The sequence below is a fragment of the Gasterosteus aculeatus genome, chromosome 12 (assembly GCF_964276395.1).
Source record: "Gasterosteus aculeatus chromosome 12, fGasAcu3.hap1.1, whole genome shotgun sequence".
In the NCBI taxonomy this organism is placed as follows: domain Eukaryota; kingdom Metazoa; phylum Chordata; class Actinopteri; order Perciformes; family Gasterosteidae; genus Gasterosteus; species Gasterosteus aculeatus.
In genome coordinates, this window is record NC_135700.1 from 11,275,471 (window position 1) to 11,298,459 (window position 22,989).

General features: G+C 45.2%; 1 protein-coding gene across 2 annotated transcripts; it reads left to right on the forward strand.

Moving 5' to 3' along the window:
* The first annotated feature begins 530 nt into the window (after positions 1-530).
* On the forward strand, positions 531-22,414 carry rras2 (RAS related 2). 2 transcript variants are annotated; one of them, XM_078085014.1, is made up of 7 exons: positions 600-915; positions 946-1,148; positions 16,433-16,520; positions 16,742-16,844; positions 18,173-18,281; positions 18,903-19,021; positions 19,557-22,414. In XM_078085014.1, exons 2-7 carry the CDS (start codon positions 1,047-1,049, stop codon positions 19,642-19,644), a joined length of 609 nt encoding a protein of 202 aa, XP_077941140.1. In that variant the 5' UTR covers positions 600-915; positions 946-1,046; the 3' UTR covers positions 19,645-22,414. The 2 variants fall into 2 exon arrangements, with proteins under 2 accessions (XP_040057928.2, XP_077941140.1); XM_040201994.2 differs by having other exon boundaries at positions 531-1,148.
* The last annotated feature ends 575 nt before the right edge of the window (positions 22,415-22,989 follow it).

The following is a 22,989-nucleotide window of genomic DNA, read 5'->3' on the forward strand; positions in this document are numbered from 1 at the left end:
ACCCTCTTACCTCTGTGAAAGGGACGTGGAACATTAGAATGAATCGGACTGTATCAACAAAATGTAGCTGGAGGCAATAACTCTAGTGTATTTTTTACGAGGCATGTTTTTCAGAACTCTTTTACTGCATTTTTGTCACTTACAGCACAATGGTGGACTTCAACTTGTGACAACCGGCGTCCTGACGATATGCAAAGCTGCGGATTTGTATGACTGTTGCGTGCAAGTGACGCAAGAAGTGGTCCGCAGTACAAACGGGGAGTCTTTCATTCTAGTGAGAAAACTGACCCGCAACGAGGAAAAACTACCACTTCAGCGAGGTGCAAGTTTATTAGCCTCCTATTTGTTTGCATTGTGGTGGGAGCCGCAGGGAGCCTTTATCGTCAGTTCCAGTCGGCTGAACAGCCATTGAACCCCAGCCTTTCTACCCGTGTGTGCCGGAGGACAGGAATGCGGCTGCGGGGGAGTGTGACGCTAGTATCGGGACAGGAGGGCTGCAGGGTCGGCGTGTGCGTGTGTGCGCGCGTGCGTGTTCTGTAGGTGGAGTGTTGAGGCAGTCACACACACACACACACACACACACACACACACACACACACACACAGACGGTAGAAAATAGAAGGGCCTCTAGCGCCAGACATGAGTACTGGTCTGTTTGCTCACTCCTGCCGTCGGATCCACAGCGCCAGCATCGCAGCGTCCGGGCAGACACACACACACACACACACACACACACACGGTCAGGCGTGCGGACAGGCGCCCCGCAGCCCGCAGCTCCCGCCCCGTGTGCCCGCGCGCTCAACGGACTACGTCGACGACTGGTTTTGCTTTTCGTTTGTTCCGGGCTCCTTTCTACGTTCCGCGTCTCTCGCACCGCAGGGCCTCTTCAGCTCACTGGGAGAGAGAAGAAGCAGAAGAAGCAGAAGCAGAAGAAGCAGAAGAAGCAGAAGCAGAAGAAGCAGAAGAAGTGGGTGTTTGCTGCTCACTGGTGTTCCGGCAGCAGCGGTCGCGGCGGCGGCGGCGGCGAACGCAGCGAAGTGTCCCCGATGGCAGGCTGGAAGGACGGCTCGGTGCAGGAGAAGTACCGGCTGGTCGTAGTCGGAGGCGGCGGGGTCGGGAAATCAGCCCTGACCATCCAGTTTATTCAGGTCAGTAGCGTGCACCTGAGTGAAGCCCTGGCTGTGATTTGCCCTGCCCGCGAAAACAGGGCGAAAGCACGGGGAGAGAGGGAAGGGGGGGTCACCCGGGTAAGCGGATACCGGGGTCTGCTTTCCTTCAATACTTGACCGAGGCCTTTAACTATTCACCGAGGAAGGGGCGAGCCGGCGGGTCTCGTTGTGTGAATGAACCGAGGAGGGACGGCCGCCCCCTCGCACCTCACCGCCCGGTGGGCACGAGCGAAGTGGGTCCGCGGGGCTCCCGAGTCGCCCCCTTTTTTCCCCCTATTGACTTGCTCTGAAGGTAAAGTAGCGGGTTCAGAGCCCGCGAAGGGCTTCGGTCTGTAGCGGCCCACTGAGCCCCCGAGGGTGTGAAGTGTGAAGTGTTAAAGCGATGAATGCACCGGTGCAGAGGAAAGTTGCACTCAACTCACTTCAGTGAGAACACCAACCCCCCCTCAGTGATGCAGAAGGAGTCCATGGTGACAACGTTCACCTTTTTTATGTTAAGTTATACACTCATTTAAATATTCCTGAGCGATTAAACTTCTCCTCCAACCCCCAGTGAGAGACACCTCGGCCTCCTTATTTATGGCCCAGCGTCTCCTTCAAAACTCATGTGTGTAACATGTAAACAGTCACCTCCATCTATCCCTGCTTGCATTCCAGCACAGCGCAGACTTCGCCTGCCTTGCTTTGACCTTCCAGGCTTTCAGGACAGTCTTTTAAGCAATAGCCACGTAAAACACACGCACACACACACACACGCCATGTAAGAGAGATGACAAACTTTGCCCTTTGCGTTGTGTGTTTCCCGCATGTGTCCGTGTGTTGCTGACCAGACTTCAGGCAGCTGCATGTCTCCACAATAGTAGGCCGGCACATTTTAGAGTGGGGGAGACACGTGTGTGTGTGTGTGTGTGTGTGTGTGTGAGTATTTGGGGGGAGTTGTGTCTAATGAGGGTTCAAAAAGCTCATTAACTGCATACCAAGTAAAAAGGGGGTCGGGTTGCTGTGGCACAGATCTTTTCTTCAGCCTCCTGACCCGGCGCCGTGTGCGTAACACAGACGGGAGCGTTCTCTGGATTCAACAAAACTGCAATGGTGCCAATATTATAATTGGGAAGTTACTCATTTGTAGTGTGAACCGCATTTTGTACGTTTCAAAGAAGTATGTCAATGTTTGGAGAAGGAAGATCGTACTTGATATAAAGTAACCAAAAAAAAAATTCATTTATTAATGAGTCATGATGGTTTCGGCTAATAAAACCACAACCACCACACTAGACGTCTCTTGCCAAATCATAGACAGGCACAACAATGTTCACCAAACCCAAAAGCTGCATTATTTCTGCCAGTCGGGTGAAGATATCAGTGAATACCAACTTCTTTTTCCCCCTGCCCGGCTGACTTATCGGGTACCGTGAAAATGAGGGGGATTGAGATGTTGACAGCAACACACTCGCATCCTCCTCACTCGCCTGCCAAGCGAAAAGACCTAACAGCTGATTGTGAAGTTGAGGCTTCCCCCAAGAACTGTGTTGAGTGGAGTGAGCGGGGGGGGGTCTGAGTCAGTCTGGGTGGGTTAACGGTCGTGGACCACGTGGGATTTTGAGCAGGAAGTCCTGCGACTGCAGCGCTTCTAGTTTTTCTCTCTTTTTGGGACCTTCCAGTTTTTGTATAGAAAAACATGACCTGCTTCCTGAATTGCGTGTGCGTGCTTGACCGGGCGCGTGTTTGTGTGTGCGGGTCTCTATAAACGAGTTGATCAGGCCTGACCAGGCCTCCTGTGTGTACCAAACGTAGTGAAATGGTGCTGCCAGTCTCTTCGTAATCCGCAAACCTTCCAAATCTAGGTTGGTTTTTGACGGCTTCTGAGGCGCGCTGACGCAACACTTTCCCCACCAACAGCATTCGTATTGAATGAGACGTTGGGTCCGAACTTTTGACTGAATTTTGTAAATTTGAGGTATTTTTATTGTTTACAGTCTACTTCTAGCGTCCGTATAGCCGAGGGGATCCCACCGCTTGAATAACCAGAGGGATCTTTGTGTTGCCTCATGTGTTATTTGTTTTTGTGCGCAGCAATGTGTGTGTGTGTGTGTGAAAGACACCTTTTTAAGGACGCATTTCAATCACGTGTCCATTGAAAATGTTCAATACCGTAGACGATAACTGAACTCAGAAATGGAGCTTTTGCACCGTCAACCAAACTATTTTTAATCATCAAACATCCCAAACCAGTCGACGCGAAGCCGCCTTAACAAAAGCAGCTGTAAAAAATAAAAAGTTCTACTTTTATATTTGGAAAAATGTGATCAAATAAGTACTCGAGCCCGGCGACAAACAATGCGAGCTTTTGTCTGATTTTCATAATCGATTCTGTGCGCCCATTCAGTCGTTTCTCAGAAGTACCGAGCTTCAAAACCCAGCGTTAATCACGAGGGTGCAGAGCGGAGTCCTGAGGCGAGCGGAGCGACATCAGGCCGATGGGAGCCGACGAGCACCAGCGGAGTGGCAGGTGGCTGCTGTCCACCACCCTGTTGACTCGCGCTAAGACGGCATGATTGAGTCATCTGAGCAGAAGTTGTGGAACACGGTGTGGTGTTTTTAACGTGACAGGGAGGAAGATGACTCACCCTGTGAGGGCTGCACGTAGGGACGTGTGCACGTAGGGATTGTTTTTACCCCAGAGATAACGCCACTTCAAAAAACGACTTCACATACACAGAGTCGCCAAAGAAGCTACTGGAATGAACCGTCTCCGTGACGAGATGTTGTGTGATGCGATTGCTTCCTCACATGCTCTCTGAGATGCGTGTGGTGGCCGCCGTGGGCGATGGGAATGCACCGCGGCGCACAATCATCACCGTGATCAAGTCCGGAACAGATTAGTTAATGATTTATTATTTTCAGCTGGATTCACCGCAAATAAAGCAACCTCTCTTTCTGTCTCTCGTACTCCCACGGAATCTTTCCGCGCGTTTCACACATTTTTTTTGGGGGGGGGGGATTGTTTAGATATGAGGTCGTTCAGGAGGAATGTTGCCACGAGTAGCTATTCGATCAAATAACCAAGCATCTCAACAGCGGCTCTGCTTGGGCGTGTGGGGGCAAGGTGTGGTAGCAATAGTCGCGTAGTTGATGTGGTGAGCGCCGTTTCGTGTGCATTCTTCTCCGAAAACAACCACAGGTGGTTGGACAAAGCGCTTGCTGCGACGCTTTTGTGATTTGGTTCACATGTTTTTTTTGTTGTTTTTTTAACACTACACACAACATACTCCTAACTGCCAGCGTCCAAAAGTGGGTTTTCTTTTGCTTTCATTCAGCGGTGCGTCTCGTTCCATGTACACCGTCATCTCTTTCAGGGTAGTTAATGTCCTTTCTTTGTCGCGTCATATTGGACCATAAGAGAGTGAGTTTGCTGTTGCAGCTGTGCCTGTTAGCGCAGGTGATGAGAGCGCGTTGTTTGCTCAGCTCTGTAGCACAGTCACCTGTGGACTTCTCACAGAGCGCTAATAAGCCCTTCGTTGGTTGTCACTACAAAAAGAATATTTGTAGGTATAGAAAGGCAAAGGCTTCCGATAAAACCATAGCCAGCCAGCTTTGAGCGCAGTGCCACAAAGTTGGTGCTTCTCTTATTGACCCTCCACCCCTTTGTGACGCTTGTGCTGTGTTTTGTCAGTAATTGTATGGTATTTCCTTTATTTGTATCCTTAATGGAGAATAATCTAACATCTTACTGTGTATAGATTGAGAACAAATACACTATGGATTTTTCTATGTTGGTCAACTGGAAGTCGACTTATTGTAGCAGTAGTTTAATCCCGTTTGCTGTGATGTGAATGCTTTGCTTAAAAGCGTTGGGCCGTGTCTCGCTGTGACGCTTCACATTGATACTTTTAATAATCTCTCTGGTCTCTTGGGGAAAAACGAACATACGAGCTTGTCCCTCATCTTAAGCTGTCCACATTTCCCTTTTTCAAGATGCCATGTGAAATATTTTCTCTGACTCACATCCCTCTCCAGCTCCGTGTGTGTGTGTGTGTGTGTGTGTGTGTGTTTCACTAGAGTCAATGCCGACAATTATTCCGTAACACATATTCGAGTAGCGTCACGTGACGTGGTTTACGTCGACGTAATCGGTTGATGTGTTTCCTGGACTGCGGTTCTGCCTACGTGCTCCACTTCCACCCGTTATCGTGTATAATCCAAGCATTCGCGCCACAATTAGATGCTGATTGAAAATAAGGAAATGTCCACTCCGTATATTCTTTGTGCCCTGCGAAGCCTTGGTATAGTGGGATAGGGCGAAACATTGCTGCACAGAAGGCTTCTATTTTTAGAGGCTGGATATACGTGGATAAAAACCATCCCGTTGGTGAGGTGATTTGTTTAAATCTGGCTGATCGCCGTGAAACACGCCATAGGAATGTTCATGATAATGGAAGTTGGGGATCTATAAAGACCATCTGGGAACGCTCAAGAGACTGGCAGGTCATCCCTCTCGCTCCGAGCTAATGAGAAGCTAATGGCTATCCAGGGAGGGAGGCTGGTCTTCATCAGCAATGACATTAACACACAAAGAAGATGTTAACGCAACAAGAGAAACTAGTGGACACCAACAGGAATACATTGAGCATTTCACCAAATGAATTCCGTTTACATTACAGAAGCATTTCCTTGTTTAGTAAAAGGAGAACTTTTGTTCCTTCTCCTGTCTGTACCATGTTCCATTATCTGGCACAACAAAACATATGACGCCCCCCTGCCGAGAGAAATGCCTGTGATTATTGGAATTGGTCCATTGAGCTCTCTCACTCACAGTCTGACTCGTATGCAGCCTTGAATGCGATAAGAAGCTCACGAGCTCTTATCGTGTGTAATACGCATAACAAAAGAAGCCGTCTTTTAGAGTAATGAGATAGAAATATGCATCCAAGCTGCGTGTGTGTACGTGATTGGGCGCTCTCCGCATTCCAAACCAACTTTCTCAAGCGTCTTGCTTTTGTAAAGCACCGTTGTTCGCTGGAGGCAAAGGTGTGACCCAGAAGGGAACCCACCACATAACCGATCGGAGATCAGATGATGATTTTAGCCGCTGTTATCTCTCTCTCTCTACCACTCTCTCTGCTGCCACAGCCACAAGGAAGGCAATTCTGATCAATATTGTAGGCACAAGAGCAGATGATTTATCCATCTCCAAAAACGTGATGATCCAGTTGTCTAATGTGCCTTCTTTCAGCTGTGAGCCAAATTGTGGAGAAGCCAGTGGATGGAGATGATCAGTATCTGTGGTGTTTTGCCTTTGTTTTGCACAACATTCCCTCATGCAGCCTATCAAATTGGGGATATATCCGTGGAAATGTCTTAGGGTTGGGGTCTTGTGGACAATAATCCATTTTGAATGGGTGTTTGGGTACACTGCTCATCCTTGCTTATCCGCTCTTAAGGCGATAAATGGAAGGAGGAAATGTTTATGTGTGGAAGATTGGTAATATAAAACCATAACGCGCCGCTCTGCAGTGAAATGCAGATTCTAAATGAAAAACGTTCTCATTCAATATCTGCATTGGAGGATGGATTTAATAAAACTCTTACATTACATTACAAAAGTAATTAATTTTATATATATATATATATATATATATAAAATTAATTTTTGAGAATGAGACTTTGTCTGAACCTGTATGAATAAATGTTGATGAACTAGTATTTTAAAAAGACCAATTTAAAACTGCATTTTATTTTGAATAAGTTTTCCTCAAGCTTTCCTTTAAAGGAACGTATTGGAAAAGTGTTGTTCTGGTACCCGAACACTATAATTCTTCATATGCATGTGACACTACGGCTGAAGTCATCAGGGAGAGTCACGGCTCTACATGAAGGTTAACAGGGGGCCTCAATGACAGGGATTTGAACTAAGCGTATGTTGTGAATTCCCCCCCCCACGAACTTGATATCTATTGATCTCTGCCAGAAAATACCATCAACGACAAACGGTATCATGTTTCGATAGAGACAGACTTCTTTTGGTCGGAGAAACTTTCTGCTTTCTGGTCTCTTGATTGTTTCACTTTCTCTTTTCAATTCTAAATCTTACACAATTACATAAATGAGTAAAACCAGTTTGTGCTAAATATGACTTGCAATCATATTGGGTTTTAAGGTCAATTGACTGCCTTTTACAAGATAAAAATACCTATTTTATACCACTAATAATGAGTACAAGAGTGGTTTACACACTTGTTTTCCGGTCACTGCCCCTCAGATAGTCAGACAGACAGAGGGCAGTCGGCTCCTCTGTGTTGTTTTTTGGCTATTGTTCTTTGTTCACACATCTGTCTGTTTCAGAATAACTGGCCACATTATCAGGTCTCACATCTCAGAGTCACATAAAAACAACTCTGTCTATGGGAAACTGACGTGTTGCTTATTTTAGCAAAACCCACCGCCACCGCGTTCGAACATTTAGCATCAAACATTCGCGCACAGCTTTCTATGTGGCGAGCCTGTTTAATCACCGCGCTGCCGATGCTGCTGTTGATTTTATATATATAGTGATGCTCATCAGTTGCGTCCGTTTTTTAAACGTCGTCTGCGCTGTTCTCTAAATCCGCAAGACCTTGTTCATGCAGCTTCGGCGACAGGGCGCTATGAATGGTTCTCTTTAAGGCGACTGCGCTCGTCGCTGATGCCAGGCAGCTGGTGGACATTTGGCACGTCTCATGCAGACACCGGCCAGAGGCCCGGCCTGGCGGTGGGGGGGGGGGCACCTGCTGTCCATCAAGGGAGGGGGGTGAAGCATGGAATGAGACAGGTGACGGGTGCAGCACGGGGGCACTGTCCATAAAACACGCACGACCAAGTGTGACTTGCGTCCTCCTCTCCGTCTCTGTCCAACTGATGAGACACCCGAATCATAAAGAGAGAGGATGTTCAGCAAGCATAGGGCACACAAGTAGATCCATTTAGCAATATCGGAGTTGGGGTTGAGTCGGCGACACAGCTGTTGAGTGACTGGCATACTGATCCAGCTCGTGCAGCCAATGCGACTGTTTCCAGCGCCAGTTGGTGGCGTCGAGTCCGAGCCAGACTTTTGATCTGGCACACGCCGATGCAAACCAAGTCAACAGCTGCCTGAAGAAGTGTGTTTGGTGTGTCCAACCCAAACACTGTCCTCTCACAGCCGGGCGTCTCCGAGCGCACTCAGGAGACGTTCACCTTGTTGACAAGCCGGACCTTTTTCAAGAGTGTAGCTTCAAGAATGTAGCTTCTCCTCCGTCGGGTTTAGATCTGCTGACTTGTTGAAGGCCAACGCATATGAGGGACATCATTTTCATGCTCATCGAGCTGTTCTGCATCCACGTGAATTACTTGAGTATAATAGTTATATATATATATATATATATATATAACTATTTATTTATGGGGAGCTGTCTTCCCCAGTAATAACATTTTCTCCTCCCTGTGTTGTTTGGTCTGCTGGCCTAAAAGCACACAGCGGTGATGCTGCTGTGTGCTCGGACACGATGCCAGTTAGTGGCCCCATTTCCTTTGACAAATCACCCCATGCTAAGAATTATAGTCTGCAGCAGAGTACACTGGTGCTGAAATAGACACGCAGCAGCGGTCGGAGCAGAGCGGGGAGGGGAGATGGTGGGGAAGATGAATGCATCGCTGCAGGCGCTGCGCTCCGTTTAGAGATGTTTGGGAGCTGCTTAGTAGCTGATCATTTGTGTTTCTCCATATTCTTAATTGGTAAACCAAATCCTCCTCGGCGAGCGCTGCTCTGCGTCGCGCTCTTCACTCGGTCATAAGGTTTTCCTGGAAACCGTGGTCCACAGACTGTGAGCCGCACTCCGCCGAGTGACTTTGAATGCTTTTTCACACAGTAGTGTCTCTGTCCACACGGCCACCGCAGTAGCTGGTGTCCTCTGGCTGAGCTGTCACAGTAAAGCTTTGTTGACGTGTGCACGGGGCAGTTTGACTTCTGCAGCGAGACGAGCAGAGGAAGTAGAATGAAACAAAGACGACATGCGCAAACACCGTGCCGTCTGAGGCGATGGGTCACGCAGAGTCTCACAACACGACGACGCGCTTTGTTTTTGAGAGTCAGATGAGCTTTCTCGGGTGAAATGTATTTCTTACTCCCTGTTCTGTCTGTGCCCCGCTTCATTTATCCTCAGCCTCCACACTGAATTCGTGCTGAATTTGATGCACCGTCACATGGGCCACGGTTGTACCACTTCCACAAAAGCAGTCGTTGATGGGAATTGACCAGAACAAAAGGGGGTCAGGTGGGAATCGCTGTCTTTTTTTTCAGAGAGCGACTCTTTTGTGAATGTGTGTGTTTGTTGTATCTCCCGGCAGTCAGGACGGGCCGTGGAGGAAAATGGTATTGATAACCATCAATGTCTGGGCTTAGGGTGGGCTTAATACAGGAATGGGGAACTCTACAGTGCTGACACGTGATCAGCTAGAACAATAAGCGCGGTTTACACGGTTCATCCTCTTTGTGTTGTTGTGCCTAATCACTCTGTGAGCTTTGAAAGTAGTTACACAGGTCCCCACTTACTATTTAACAAAGTGTTCTAATGGAACGGAGATAAAGAGACGGTCTGTCGCCACTAAAAGGCTAACGGGCGGCTTTCGAGCCAAGTGATGTGGATGAAAAAGGTCCTTTTCAAATGGCACTTCTTTGATTCTGCGCCTTTTGAGCGGGTTCAAAAGTGGCCGGAGTCCAGCGCACATTGATATTTGGCTGCATCATTGAAGTTTTAATGTCAGAGAGGTTAGAAGAGAGCGGGGGGTTACTGGCAGGACATTCACCCTCTGCTTTACTCTCTGCACGAGTGCCGGACCGTTCACATACTGAATGTGCTTGATTAATGCCAACCAATGAAAAAATGCTCATAGTATTTAGAGATGTATAAGTGGATGAGACTATTGTCTGTTACGATGTCATTACCACAGGGATCAGGTAATATAACACATTACAAACCCCCTTAATGTTTAGAAGTGAAAATGAATGGACCTCAGAAATGTTTATTTCAATGTCTCAATTTTAACTGCATAAGAAGACCTGCATGCATATAAAGCCTCTGTAAATACCCAGAGAGGAGCACTGCATCCAATTTATCCAATTAGTCGATCAGTTGATCAATCGAATTTACAGAAAAATGAATCTGTAATGTTAAGTGCTTTCTTAAAACGATTTGAGCTTGTCAGGATTTGGTGGTTGTCTTTGTTGGATGAAACGATCTTGCCAATTATGGTGAGAATCTGTCACTCGCTTTCTGTGCACAGTGTTTTAGAGACAAAACAGTGGATTAGTAGGGAAATGGTTTGTCAGATTAACCGATGATGAGTATGATCACCGGCTGCAGCTACAACAACTGCGTTGGACGGTTCACCTTTTATTAAGTGTCAAAACGCAGCCTTTTCGATCATGTGATCACTTGATAAATACCGGGCGGGTCACTGGAACGAGTGGTGACTTGTCTCATGTCTCAGTGGCACAGATTGTAAAGACATAAATACAGTATTCTCAGAAGCACACGCATTTATGGAGGAAACAAACTGTTGAGTATATGTAGAATTAGGTAATGGGTTTTGTTCAGGCGGCTTAATGTTACACAACATCAGCAAAAAAAAAAAAATGTGTGCGTTTGCCCCTTGATGGACCAGAACTCCAGAGACATCAGAATTTGCATTCACTGATTGGGAGGACACTTTGTAATGATTGCTACGTCTTTTTGACAACTTGGACCTTTTTATTTTTTGCAGTTTGGGCAATTACTTTGGTTTCTTATAATTCAAATGGGATGTCCATTGAACGTAAAAGTGTCAGTGTCTGTATTTCCAGCTATACTGGATGTGTGAGTTATGCCAGCGGTTTGTCTGATGGGGCTCAGTTTCAAGTGGTCGTCCGGCATTTCAGGACGAGGGAGTGATTTAAGGGACGAGCTATCGATCTGTTGCGCATTAGGAGGAAGGCGTCTTGTAGGAGTGATGTGAGTGGGTTCATTTAATCCGGCATTGAGCCAAGTTTCAGTGCTGCGCGTACACTGCATTCTCTATTGAGAATTGACCTTCAATGAATGTGTTTTCAAAGTAGATGTTGATCCTGCAGCTTTACAACAGACCTTAAAAAAAAATGACAATTTTTTTTTTCCCAACTAATTCTGTGCAGCATGTGTAGACTATTTAAGGCTTTTCCAGCTTGAGCGAACCGCTCCCCGGTGGCCCTTTAAGGCAGTGGACACATTGTGTGCTCGCTCTCTCTCTCCGTCTCCGCGTGTATTAGGTATTGAATCAGTGACCTTTATGGTTTGCATGAGCTCATGGGAAAAAGTGGGTGTTTCCACAGGAAGTTAATGCCTTTCCCTCCCCCTCTTTTTCTCTTGCTCTCCCTCTCCATATTGCCTACAGTCTCCCTCCCCCCCTCAAACCTTTCATTCGGACCCCCCCCCCCCACACACACACCCCGCAACACTATTCCTCACTTACCGCACTCTAAAGTACTGAAACAAAACAATGCTCCTCATTCCTGGGCCACTCGTGTGAAACCGGATGAGCGCTGGCGATTATGGAGGAGGGCGCGCGGTGGAAGAATGCAAAGGAATTGGTCCTCGCTTCCATCTGCCGAACGTTCAACCCTCTTGGTGGCTATTTGATTACCAACAGCTGTCCAGTGTGCAACCAGAGAAGTTTGCCGAAGGTTACACCTCTGCTGGTTTGGGGACAGGAGTTAATAATACACAGATGTCCCAATCCGACTTCTCTTCTCTTAAACGATGCCCCGTGCTGCTCTGCTTCGGCCCGTTGCCCAGGTTACCAGGTAGAGCTGGACCACCGACCACAACGGCTGGGAGGTAAAGTGTAGAGGTACGAAAGAAGCATATGTGTCTCAAAAAGATGATGTTAATTACATGCATAATATCAGTTCATCTGACGAAAACAACGAAAAGAAAGGAATGCGTGAAGATGTATGGCGCGGTGTATCTTTTGCCACGTAATGTGTGTGTTTTTCTCGGAAATGAATTTCACAATTTTCTCTGCTGCTGCTAAACTGGAAGTGTGACCCGGCAGGCACCAGATGTTAGTGGCTTCTTTTGAAACTGCTGCACTCGGCTGTGGCCCTCCGAACATGTTCCACCTGCCAGGTGGAGACCCCCCCCCCCCAACCCACACTTCCCAATCCTATCCTGCGTCTTGGTGCTCTTTCTTACTGTTTCTGTGCCTCTCCAAAAACAACAAAAGTATAGTGTTGTTGTTGTTGTTGTAGTAGGGAGTGTTGTCCAGTCCAGGTGCGTGGTCTCTCATCTCATCACCACGTTGATGACAACCTAGTCATCTCTTCAGAAGCCGTGTGCTTTTGTTACAATGTTTACGCAGTATGAATCTCTCTTCTTTTTCCTGCGTTGGTGCTGAATGTGTGGCTTTGTGCTTTGTAGAGCAAATGATGCTATACGCGCTAAACAGTCAGAGCCTCCGACCCAACAAGTGGGATAAGAGACAGAGGTGGAAAGCGACCTATATTTAGTTGTCGTGTAGCTGTTCGTGGGGAGAGGAAGTGGGTGCACAGTGCAAGCACGATGTTGATTACACGCCTACACGTATCACCCGCTCTTGCTTTCCTTCAGCCTGGCAACCAGGAAGTCAGACAGGAGTCATTGCTTTATGTCTCGACTGAACAGCAGTTGGCGAAAAAGAAAACAAAAAAGGCGCTTCAAATGAATGCACGAGTGTATTCAAATTAGGAGAAAAAAAACAAAACAAAGACAAGCTGCGACACATTTGATGCTTAAAATTGAATAGTGAGGCAGTTTGTAAGACAGCGAAACACGATGATTCGATGCCCTCTTTGAGTTTTCCGATGGTTCGGGTTTTTGTACTTATTATGTATTAGGTAATGGCTAAAGTATTTGTCTAGAGTTGATCCACAGGAAGTATATCAGCCAATTTGTTAATCTTGGAATCCTTTAAGCCATTTTTTAAAGTAAAACTGCAAAATCTTTTATGGTTCCAGCCTCTCAAGTGTGACGATTTTCTGCTCTCCTCTCTATTACATAATTATCAATTGGATCTGTTTTGGCAACTGGGCTTTTGTGGGCATTTAGCATTCCTTTATAGCAGAATTATTTATGGACAAAGTGTGTCATTTATCGGTCCAAAAAGAATGGCCAAGACGGTAATGGATAATGAAAATGATCATCAGCGCCGGCCCTCATATCTCGACTCTGTCTTTCTTCTCCATTGTGGTGTGATTTCATTTTGCCTGTTATTCACAAAGCCTCCAGAGAGAAAAAACACCCCACCACAAAAAAGCTGTGCTGCAGCCGAGACCCGTCTTGTGTCCGTGGTGCGAGCCTGCATGTGCAGTGTGTGGGTGGGGGAAGTGGGTGGGTGGGTGGGGAGGGGGGGGGGGCTGAGATGTATGGCTGGAATGGAGGGGAACCGAGCGACAATTTTGGACTTTGATAGGTGGGGAGGGAAACATGTCGTGTGTGACATCACCACCACCATAAGGCTCGGCTGGGCCTGCTGCCTGCCGCGGAGGTGGAGTTTCCTTCCTGGTGAGAGGGCCGAGAGCAGCCGGACCCCCCCCCCCCCTCCCAACAACGTCTAAACTGTGCTGCAGCGTGATGATTTCATCCACTGTTTTACTTTGTTCTCTCGATCTACCTAGTGTGCTGCTTTGTGAAGCGGGTCGTTGCAACAGTTTCCTTTTAGTGGATTAGAATATCTACAGCTGGAGCTCACAGATGCACACGGCCACAATGTGGGTTCATGTCAGCACTGGCCTGATTTTGTCTCAGGGAAGCTTCAGTTGCTTTCTTGCCCCATTTTGTCGGCTCTGTTTAAACGCTAATGCACCTTTGCAAAGTAGCTGCAGGACGCTTCAGCTGTAAATGCCTCAACTTGGGCATCGTGGTCAGTGCTCTTGGGCAATTTATACAAAAAGAGGCTTTTACTAGTTCATCTTTTAAATATCTAGTGCACAAGCTACTGTGTGTGCTGCTCTCCCTCTGTGTGTGTTTGTGTGTGAGTGAACTTTGACCCCAGCTGTCTTTCAGGGGAATCTGTCTGCCCCTCGGTATGTTGACGCCACTGCTTGTATTGTAAATATGTCAGATAACACCTGACATTTTTCTTTTATTATGTCAATAGGACACTGGAATTGCGGCACCGGCAGCAAATTACGGGAATAGAATGATAACCTGTCATTTTTAAACCCGAAATGTTGAAAGACAATAGAAAAAGTCGCATTGGGCTCTACACACAAAAGGCAAATGAATGAAGAGGTTCATTGTTTTCCTAAAAGTTTGCCCAAATAAAATTGGGCATGTTATTACTTCAAACCAAAAATATGTAATCAACCAATATGTAAAAAATACTTACAAAGTCAACTTGGGTGCTGCTAGCTTGGTGCAACTCTACCGGACTCCTGCAGCGTGATTCATGCCGTTCTATCTGATGAAGCCATGGACTGATATAAGGATTTATGCATTACTGGACATGACTCAAGCTGGCTCATGTCACATAGTTATTGGTAGTCCTCCTGAGTCATGTTTGCACTCCCTCACCCGGCCCACTGCCCCATTAGTGCTGGCTCTGTTGCTGCTGGCACAGCAGAACAGCCTCATCTATCACGGGAAACGACTCTGAGAGAATCAGCTCAGCCAGAACAGAGCGCCGGGCCGCCACACTGCCCGTACATGCGCGGGGGAGAGGAGGACTAGCCCGAAGGAGCGCGGCCCTCGATGCCGCGCCCCCCCCCCCCCCCTCCCCCCAGGTTGACGGAATAGGAGTAGGAGGTTGACGGGAAGCCGAGGTCACGTGCTGAAGCCACGGCTGGCAGAGCGCTGGTGCTGGTGGGAGGAACCAGAAAAACAAGCAGCTTTTTCTCTTTGTCCTGCTCTCTTTCTGTGCCCGTCTGGCCCTCTGAAGGAGGCAGACTTGCAGCGGAGCTTGTTCCACGGCACGCAGTAATACTGAATTACTGGGCCGTGGTGAGTGGACGTGACACCGGTCCGCACGCGATAGGGAGCCGTAACCTGCAACAACAGGAAGGGTTTATGTACAGTGAGTTGGGATCACAAACATCCACATTATCAAAAGTAGAGCATAAGACTATAGCGGATATTGATATTTGATAGTTTAAAAGCTAATGACATAAACATTTTCAATGTCATACATTTGATTGTTTTCTGCAAGATATAGAATTAGAGCAGGACTTTCACCGCCTTCTTAAAGACGGTGTGTAATGGTGATCGAGCAGTTTATCACTCAATCAACTCTCTCTCTTAGTCAATTTGGCTCGCTGTTAGATTTTCTGTGTTCTAGCGTGTCGCTTTGACATTCCCCAAGCGCTCCCCTCAGCTGTCACCACCTGACTCGTCCTGGAGCAGAGCGAGAACTACAAAACATGGGAAAAATGTAAAAAATGCATGACATCCCCCGACCGGCTCCCTGCCCCCTGGCCCCACCCTTCCAGTTTAGGTTGCTAGGAGACCAGATATTGGCCCAACGGTGGAAGAATTAAAGCCTTCAGGATTGAGTGGTGTGACTATCGCAAGTGTTTGGTTAATGTGTAAATATCACGAAAAATGGCCTGCTGTCCGAGCTGAGCACTGGTGGTTGTGGGAGGAAATATTACTGTGACATTCATAGTGTCTACAGACTGTTTGTTTACCTCCTGTCTGAAGGTAGGAGGTGAACACAGGTAGAGGGCATTACAGCGGCGGTCTGGACAGAGTACCTACCTCATTGCCAGTCATTATGACATCGCCTTTCCACTCATTCCCCGCTCGATCTCACATATAAAATGTACAGAGTAAGCAGTGGACAATAACATCCTACTAGGCAAGGCAAAAAAATGCATGAGCTGCTTGCAGCTGCAAACACTGAATTGTGGATGGTGGTGAAACAGCTATAGGAACACCTCCCAACTCCCCCCACCCCTCGAAACTCTTTTGTCTTTTCATATAAATGGCAGTGTTGAGTGAAAGTTGCAGTTTGATTGTCCTTTGCACTGTGACACTTTTGCTGCATTTCCTGTTTATGTAGAGCAGTAGAGCTTGTTGGTTTGTTGGTTTTTGCACACTAATTTCAAAGATCAGTACTGAATACTCTCATATATATGGTGTGTATATGCTCTGTATGTGACTGGACATGCGCTTGGGTCTCAACCTGAAATAATGTGTACACGTACAATATGATAACTCCACACGTATTGACAGTTTCCTCCCCGTCTTTCTCTTCTGCAGTCGTACTTTGTCACCGACTATGACCCAACCATTGAAGACTCTTATACCAAGCAGTGTGTGATTGACGAAAGGGCGGCCAGGCTCGACAGTAAGTGCACTATTTTAAACAAACACGTCCAGAATAAATATACAGACATACAGACCAATGTATTCCAGACGTACGTCTCTATCATCATCATTATTATATTTTACTTGAGGAATTGATGGCAAAATGATATTTAACTGAAAGTTATTCTGTGTGTGTGTGTGTGTGTGTGTGTGTGTATGTGTGTGTGTGTGTGTGTGTGCGTGTGTGTGCGCTCCCTCTAGTCCTCGACACGGCTGGACAGGAAGAGTTTGGAGCCATGAGAGAACAATACATGAGGACAGGGGAGGGCTTCCTGCTCGTCTTCTCAGTCACCGACAGAGGAAGGTGAGTGGCAGTTCTCATCATGTGCAAAGTCACTGCTGCATGCGCACTCACCGTCTGTTTGTCCATCTCCGTTTATTGCTCACAGCTACACGCTCGCTTTCACTCCCCTTCGGCCTCTCGCAAAACAATAAAACTTTGCAACGATACTCTCACTTGTTGCCGCTGGTACTTCCGTACCTCGCTCTGATGTTGTTCTTGTTGTGTTTTTCATTTTGTAACAAGCTTGTTACACTTGGCGTGGACCAACGCTTCCTCTTTTAGAGCCCATGTGCTATTTAAACCATCGCATGTGCGCTGGTTTAGAGAGATCTTAAGTTAAGGGTTTGGCAGAATTAAGGACTAACCGACACTTAAACTCAAACCTCGCTGACCCGCTAGTGAGTAACAGACGTGATGCGAAGCTAAACATCAAAGACACCAAATATGTTGGCTTGTATTTTTGGGGAAATGTATAAAAAGATGCACACTATATCTAAAAAATGTTCACACATCTTGAAGTAATCATGCAATTCTACTGTAAAACCGTCATCTTTCATTTTATGTGATCATACAATCAGCTTCCACAGAGCAAAGCGAACATGGAATAAACAGCGTATAAAACTGTCAAACGTTTCCAAAAATATAAGCAAAACCCCATATCATTATAAATTATAAGATTTCTGTCATGTTGTATGGCAACACCCTTGTTGCCTGTGATATGACGGGTGAGATTTAATACTAAAGAAACCTTGAGAATCAGATGGTTAAAGGGACATCAGCGATCTAAATGCCATCGGATGTTTCTCTGCTTAAGGAACCATGCGTTATTACACATAGAATATTCTCCCATCTTCCCCGTCTCGGTGTTCCCCGCACAGCAGCCCCCGACCTACAACACACACATTGTTTACGTAGTAAACTGTCTCCTTCCTCCACTTATATCAGACACGTCTTTTTCAGATTTACTATGTGTCATCCGAGCTGCCTGCCAGCCCGTAGCTGGAATGGCATCCTGGGTTTGTGGTCGCACGCCGCCTCTTCTCCCCCCTGATGGACATTTCTATTTGCTCACTGCGTTTATGTTATCGTGGGACCGCGGTCAGTTTACTGCACACGGCCAAACCTCAAACGCATTCGACGTTTCTGTAATAGTGCGGCTGGCATTTCTTCTTTTTGCCGACACGTTCAACCCAACTTGTGTGTGTGTGTGCGCGCGTTGTTGTGTGGGACAATTGGCTACACTGCAATGTCGAGCACAGGACATTTAGTGATTTTCGTACACATCTACGCATTAAAAATGACTGTTTGTGCAGATAACATCACCTAACACCGTGTAATACGTTTTACAGCTTTGAGGAAATCTACAAATTCCAAAGACAAATCCTCAGGGTGAAAGACCGAGATGAGTTCCCTATGATCCTTGTAGGAAACAAAGCCGATCTGGAACAACAAAGACAAGTAAGTCCAACAGATTGCAGAGATATGAACCCACTGGCTGGCAAACATTCACCCTCTTTGATCATCTGAAAAGATGATATCAACTGGAAGATTTACGTTGACATTTTATTGAAAGTGGAAGCAAGCGTCGCGGCAGCAGCTCGCTTCCTAAGACACCGCAAGATGTGAGCGGAAGAATGAAAGAAAGGATTCTGTAGAAATGGCGGTGTCAGGAGGGGAGGATGGAAGAGAAAAGGGAGTGTGATGAAATGATGAATTTTCTGCCTGTTGGTATGCGGTAGCTAATCACTGCCTGCAGTGAATCACCACCACCCCCTTGTGGTGAAAATGAGCCCTACAGGCACACACAGACACAACCATTAAACGGTTTTATTCCGTAAAATGACAAACATGACAGACGATGGAGATAACACATAACTCAAAAAGCTTGAGCGTAGTTCTCTTATAGAAATTATACAAAAAGTAACACTTTAAAAAAAGATTTACGATTAATATATTTCTGTTACTTTGTGTACATCTTTCCCGATGTCATTATACTTCACTGCTTCATCTCAGCATGTCAGAAGATAATATTACAATAAGGTTTCAGTCCAACATCAGTATCTCATCCTTTTTCCTCAGGTAACCCAGGAAGAGGGCCAGCAGTTGGCCAGACAACTGAAGGTCACATATATGGAGGCTTCAGCCAAAATTCGTATGAATGTAGACCAGGCTTTCCACGAGCTGGTTCGAGTAATCAGGTGGGTGATTTCTAAATGCACCTTTTACATTGTTCTCCCTTCAATGACTGAGAGTTAAGAACGATTGGGGCAGTTTTTGATACCTGTTAATAATGCAGAATACAGTCAAGGTTTTTCTACATTGTTACATTGGATATGAACAACGGAGTGCCACAGGAAGGAGGTTGATCCTAAATCACAACTCCACTGGTTCACTTCGTTTTCTGCGGTTTTCCCTTCCCCATTACTCTCAGCCAGTCAATAAAGACATGGGATCCCCCCCAAAGAATTATTAATCAATTATTAAAAAAACAATGAATTCATTAATTACTAAGAAATTTAAAAATGATTAAATGAATTAAAGTTTGGAATAACTTAAACATTATTGATTAAAAGTGTGTATTTGCCTAATCAAGACTGTGCCTGGTTTCATCAGATCTGATTAAAAGTCACCTGGATCCATAAGCAAACACCCCAACAAATATCATCACTTTCTGATTCAAATATTGTGCTGGGCCAGTGTGTCACAATAGTTTTACTCTCTCCCAACTTCCAGGAAATTCCAGGAGCAGGAATGTCCCCCCTCACCAGAACCTACAAGGAAAGAGAAAGACAAGAGCGGCTGCCATTGTGTGATCGTCTGAGGCGCCCTTATCACTGTTACTCATGCAGCTGCGACCCACTCTGCCTAACATCACATCCCCGGTGGATGACTGACCGCTGCCTTCTCCTCGTGCATGACTTCAGACAGCCTTTTCTGAGGTACTTTGACCAGGAAGCGCTGTCCCCAGGACATCGCTGTGGACAACTGACAATGCCAAATTTGAACACCACTCTACCTTCAGCTGTAATCTAATTTACACGAGAGAGTCCCAACACTAAACATGGCCTTTCCGAAATCCGCCTGACAAATTCATGTTTTGTACTCTGAAGGACTTCTCTTGCCTTGTAGTGACATTTGTAGTTGCTACCGAGATTGAATGAAAACTATATATCCAGAATGTTAATGAGTTTGTTTAGTTTCTAGCGTCTGACCAGAGCAAAGAGATTATCTAATGAAGCTTTGTTTATGTCGTGCCATATCCACCTTTTACTCCCATGTGCTTATCTGCTACTGTACATATGTGACATTTGTTGTGATTTTTAAAGTGTACTTCTAATGATCTATTAAATCACCACAGTTCAGTGTGTGAGGTTGAGTTTGGTTTTACATACATGAAAGTGAATATATATATATATATAAGTATGTATATTAATATAAAGTCTAGAAAGCCCTTAAAGCTACAATGATAGAACTTTCTGTTCTTTTGCAGTGGATTCTTCTTCTCTGTCTGTGGTTCTGGCTTTGAAGGGTCTACTGTATCTGATATTTTTTCAAAAGTTGTATAGATTGATCCCTTCTCATCCTTTGCCATCTCCTCAATCTACCGAAAGTAGCAAATGGTTCTGACTTTCTATCTTTGAAATTGGACATCAGATTTCTAAGAATCCGAGGATCCTTTTGTTGGTAGCACTTTGTACATCTGACAACTAACGTGATTTCAGCTCAAAACACTGTATGCTCCATATTCAACTCTTGACAATTAAAAGTCCTCAAATTAATTTGTTGCAAATCAAGACGCTTTCAGAGCTCAGTTCAGATCATTCCAGGTTAAAGAATCTCTGTCATACATTTAGTCCACGATTTAGATAAACTAACTGTTGTATCATTCCAATAACACAGTGGCAATGCATCTGTTTTGTGTCGCTCAATTATTCTGTTGCGTTACTTTTACCCCCCAATGATCGGTCGCCTGGCAAAACCAGGACAAGTGGAAGCGCTGAGATGCGCGTCGTGAAACAGTCGTTCTCCAACAGGTCATGAACTCAACGGGACCTGCCACCCGTGGAATAATCGTCACCACAGACACGAGGCGCCGTTCTGGCTCCTCCTCTCTGCTTCTTCTGTTTGGCCGTATAAATGGAGTACTGCCGGTTTGTTTTTCATCGCCTCACCCTGTGTAATCATCAACGTAACTCAGATGATGGAAGTAACAGACTTGATTAAATGTTTCTACTCTACTTTTATACATTATTTTCTTATCAAACTAGTTGACAAGTATTTTTATATGTTTATAAGTGAATACACAGCATGGCTGTGTATATATGTAGAGAGGGATGTTTAATTATTTTAAAATAAGGATAACTGTTGGCCCAAATTTACAAAAGTCTAATTCTTCACTCAGATGTGATCAAGAATGTTGTGGCTTGTGGCTTAACAAAGGAGAATATATTGATATGTGAGTGAGTGTAAAACGCCAGGTCCAGTGGGACAGGTTCTTAGAAATGATCTTAAAATCACATGGATGAATTATTATAATCCCTGAGATTCAAAATACCTGCTTCCATCTTCATCCCAATCCAAGTATACGTCTAATACGACGTCTCCATACTAATTTGTTCCTTCTTTTTCCTTCATATTAATGTATGTTGCCCTATGTCTAGATTTTGGTGCCACAATAAAATCTGTCTTTGAGCCAGATGGGTAGAGAATTATATTTTTAGACCGACCTGTTTTACATGCAGAGCATAGTCGTAGTGAGATCATTATTATTAATTTGTTTTCCATGTTTTGGGTTTGTATTTATTAAAACTTGTAAAAATACTCGTGGCTGAATTTGACTGCCACGGCATAAGTCTAATGTTTATTAATGTACAATGTAATATTACTTTACATTTTTTTTAAAGTAGATGCTGAAAATACTCTCGTTGTCAGATTAGTGACATTACGGATCCATACGTGCGTTTGACTAAAGGGGGCTTGTTTTAATCAAGGAAATGTTTTTGAGATATATACATTATAGGTTATACATTAAAAAGACAAAAGATGCAACATAAAGAGTTTTAGTGAGGTGACGGCCCATCAGGAGCAGCTTCGGTGCTCTGTCGCACAGTTTGGGACGAGCCCCACTCATTTAACAGATATCCCTTCAATGTGTGTGTGTTGATGATGGTAATGGAAACGTCCCGAAGGGTCCCATAGGTGTTCAGTGGAGCTGAGATATGAAGTCCATGTGAGGTTCACATCTTTTTCAACCGAATCAAACCATCTACTACCCGCATCCTACACACTCACTCAGACAGTTCAGTAAACACAATTATTCCACAGTTTCACTCACAATTTGTGCTGCAATTGTGTTTGTGATAATAGGTTTTCTCTGTATGTTTCTCAGAAAGTGCTTTGAATAGAAGATTATGTGCAGTCCTAGCCATCGACTGAATGTGCAAAGAGAGAATCTAAATGATGAAATAACAAAGGGCATGAAGTCTTGATTCAGTTGTATGTGTAACATGTTTTTGTGTGTGTTGTGCATCATCTGGCCTTGCATTCGTCACTATCAGCATTTCAATAATAAAACCCGTTCGTAAATTCTACTGTGCATCCCAATTATAGTCAAACCTAATGTTTTTATGGTAATTTCCAGCCCCGGCAGAATATGATACAGACAAGAGAAAACGAGGTATGTGGGGAAAGAAGAAGGACCTACACATCTCCTGCAGGATACAGAAGGTTATTGGGGTAGAAAATGTGATTCACACAATGTTGAAATGGCCTCTAAAAAGGATTTCCTGCATCCCTTTTGAACTCATTTGAACATCTCCTCTCCTGATTGGTTCACCTTATGATCGGTTTGTTTTTGAGTGTGTCAACGTTTGCACAAAACCTAATTTATACAGACATCCCATTGCTTATCTTAGAAAAGCAGGGATTTTAACCTGCACCCAATCAGCAGTGAGCCAGGCCCTGTGAAAAATATGAATAATTAAGTCCCATTGAAATTCTGCAGCAGTTTGTTATTGAAAGTGCACACATGCCCATGCAATTAGATTCAGCGAAAAGTACAGAACCAGGAAAAGGCTAGCTTCTATATATATATATATATATATATATATATATATATATATATATATATATATATATATATATAGAGAGAGAGAGAGAGAGAGAG

Bases quoted from the DNA above. Each gene is read 5' to 3' on its own strand.
- rras2 (XM_040201994.2), top strand. From the start codon at position 1,047: ATGGCAGGCTGGAAGGACGGCTCGGTGCAGGAGAAGTACCGGCTGGTC. The intron at 1,149-16,432 runs GTCAGTAGCGTG...TCTCTTCTGCAG, and splicing joins TGACCATCCAGTTTATTCAG to TCGTACTTTGTCACCGACTA. The intron at 16,845-18,172 runs GTGAGTGGCAGT...TACGTTTTACAG, and splicing joins TCAGTCACCGACAGAGGAAG to CTTTGAGGAAATCTACAAAT.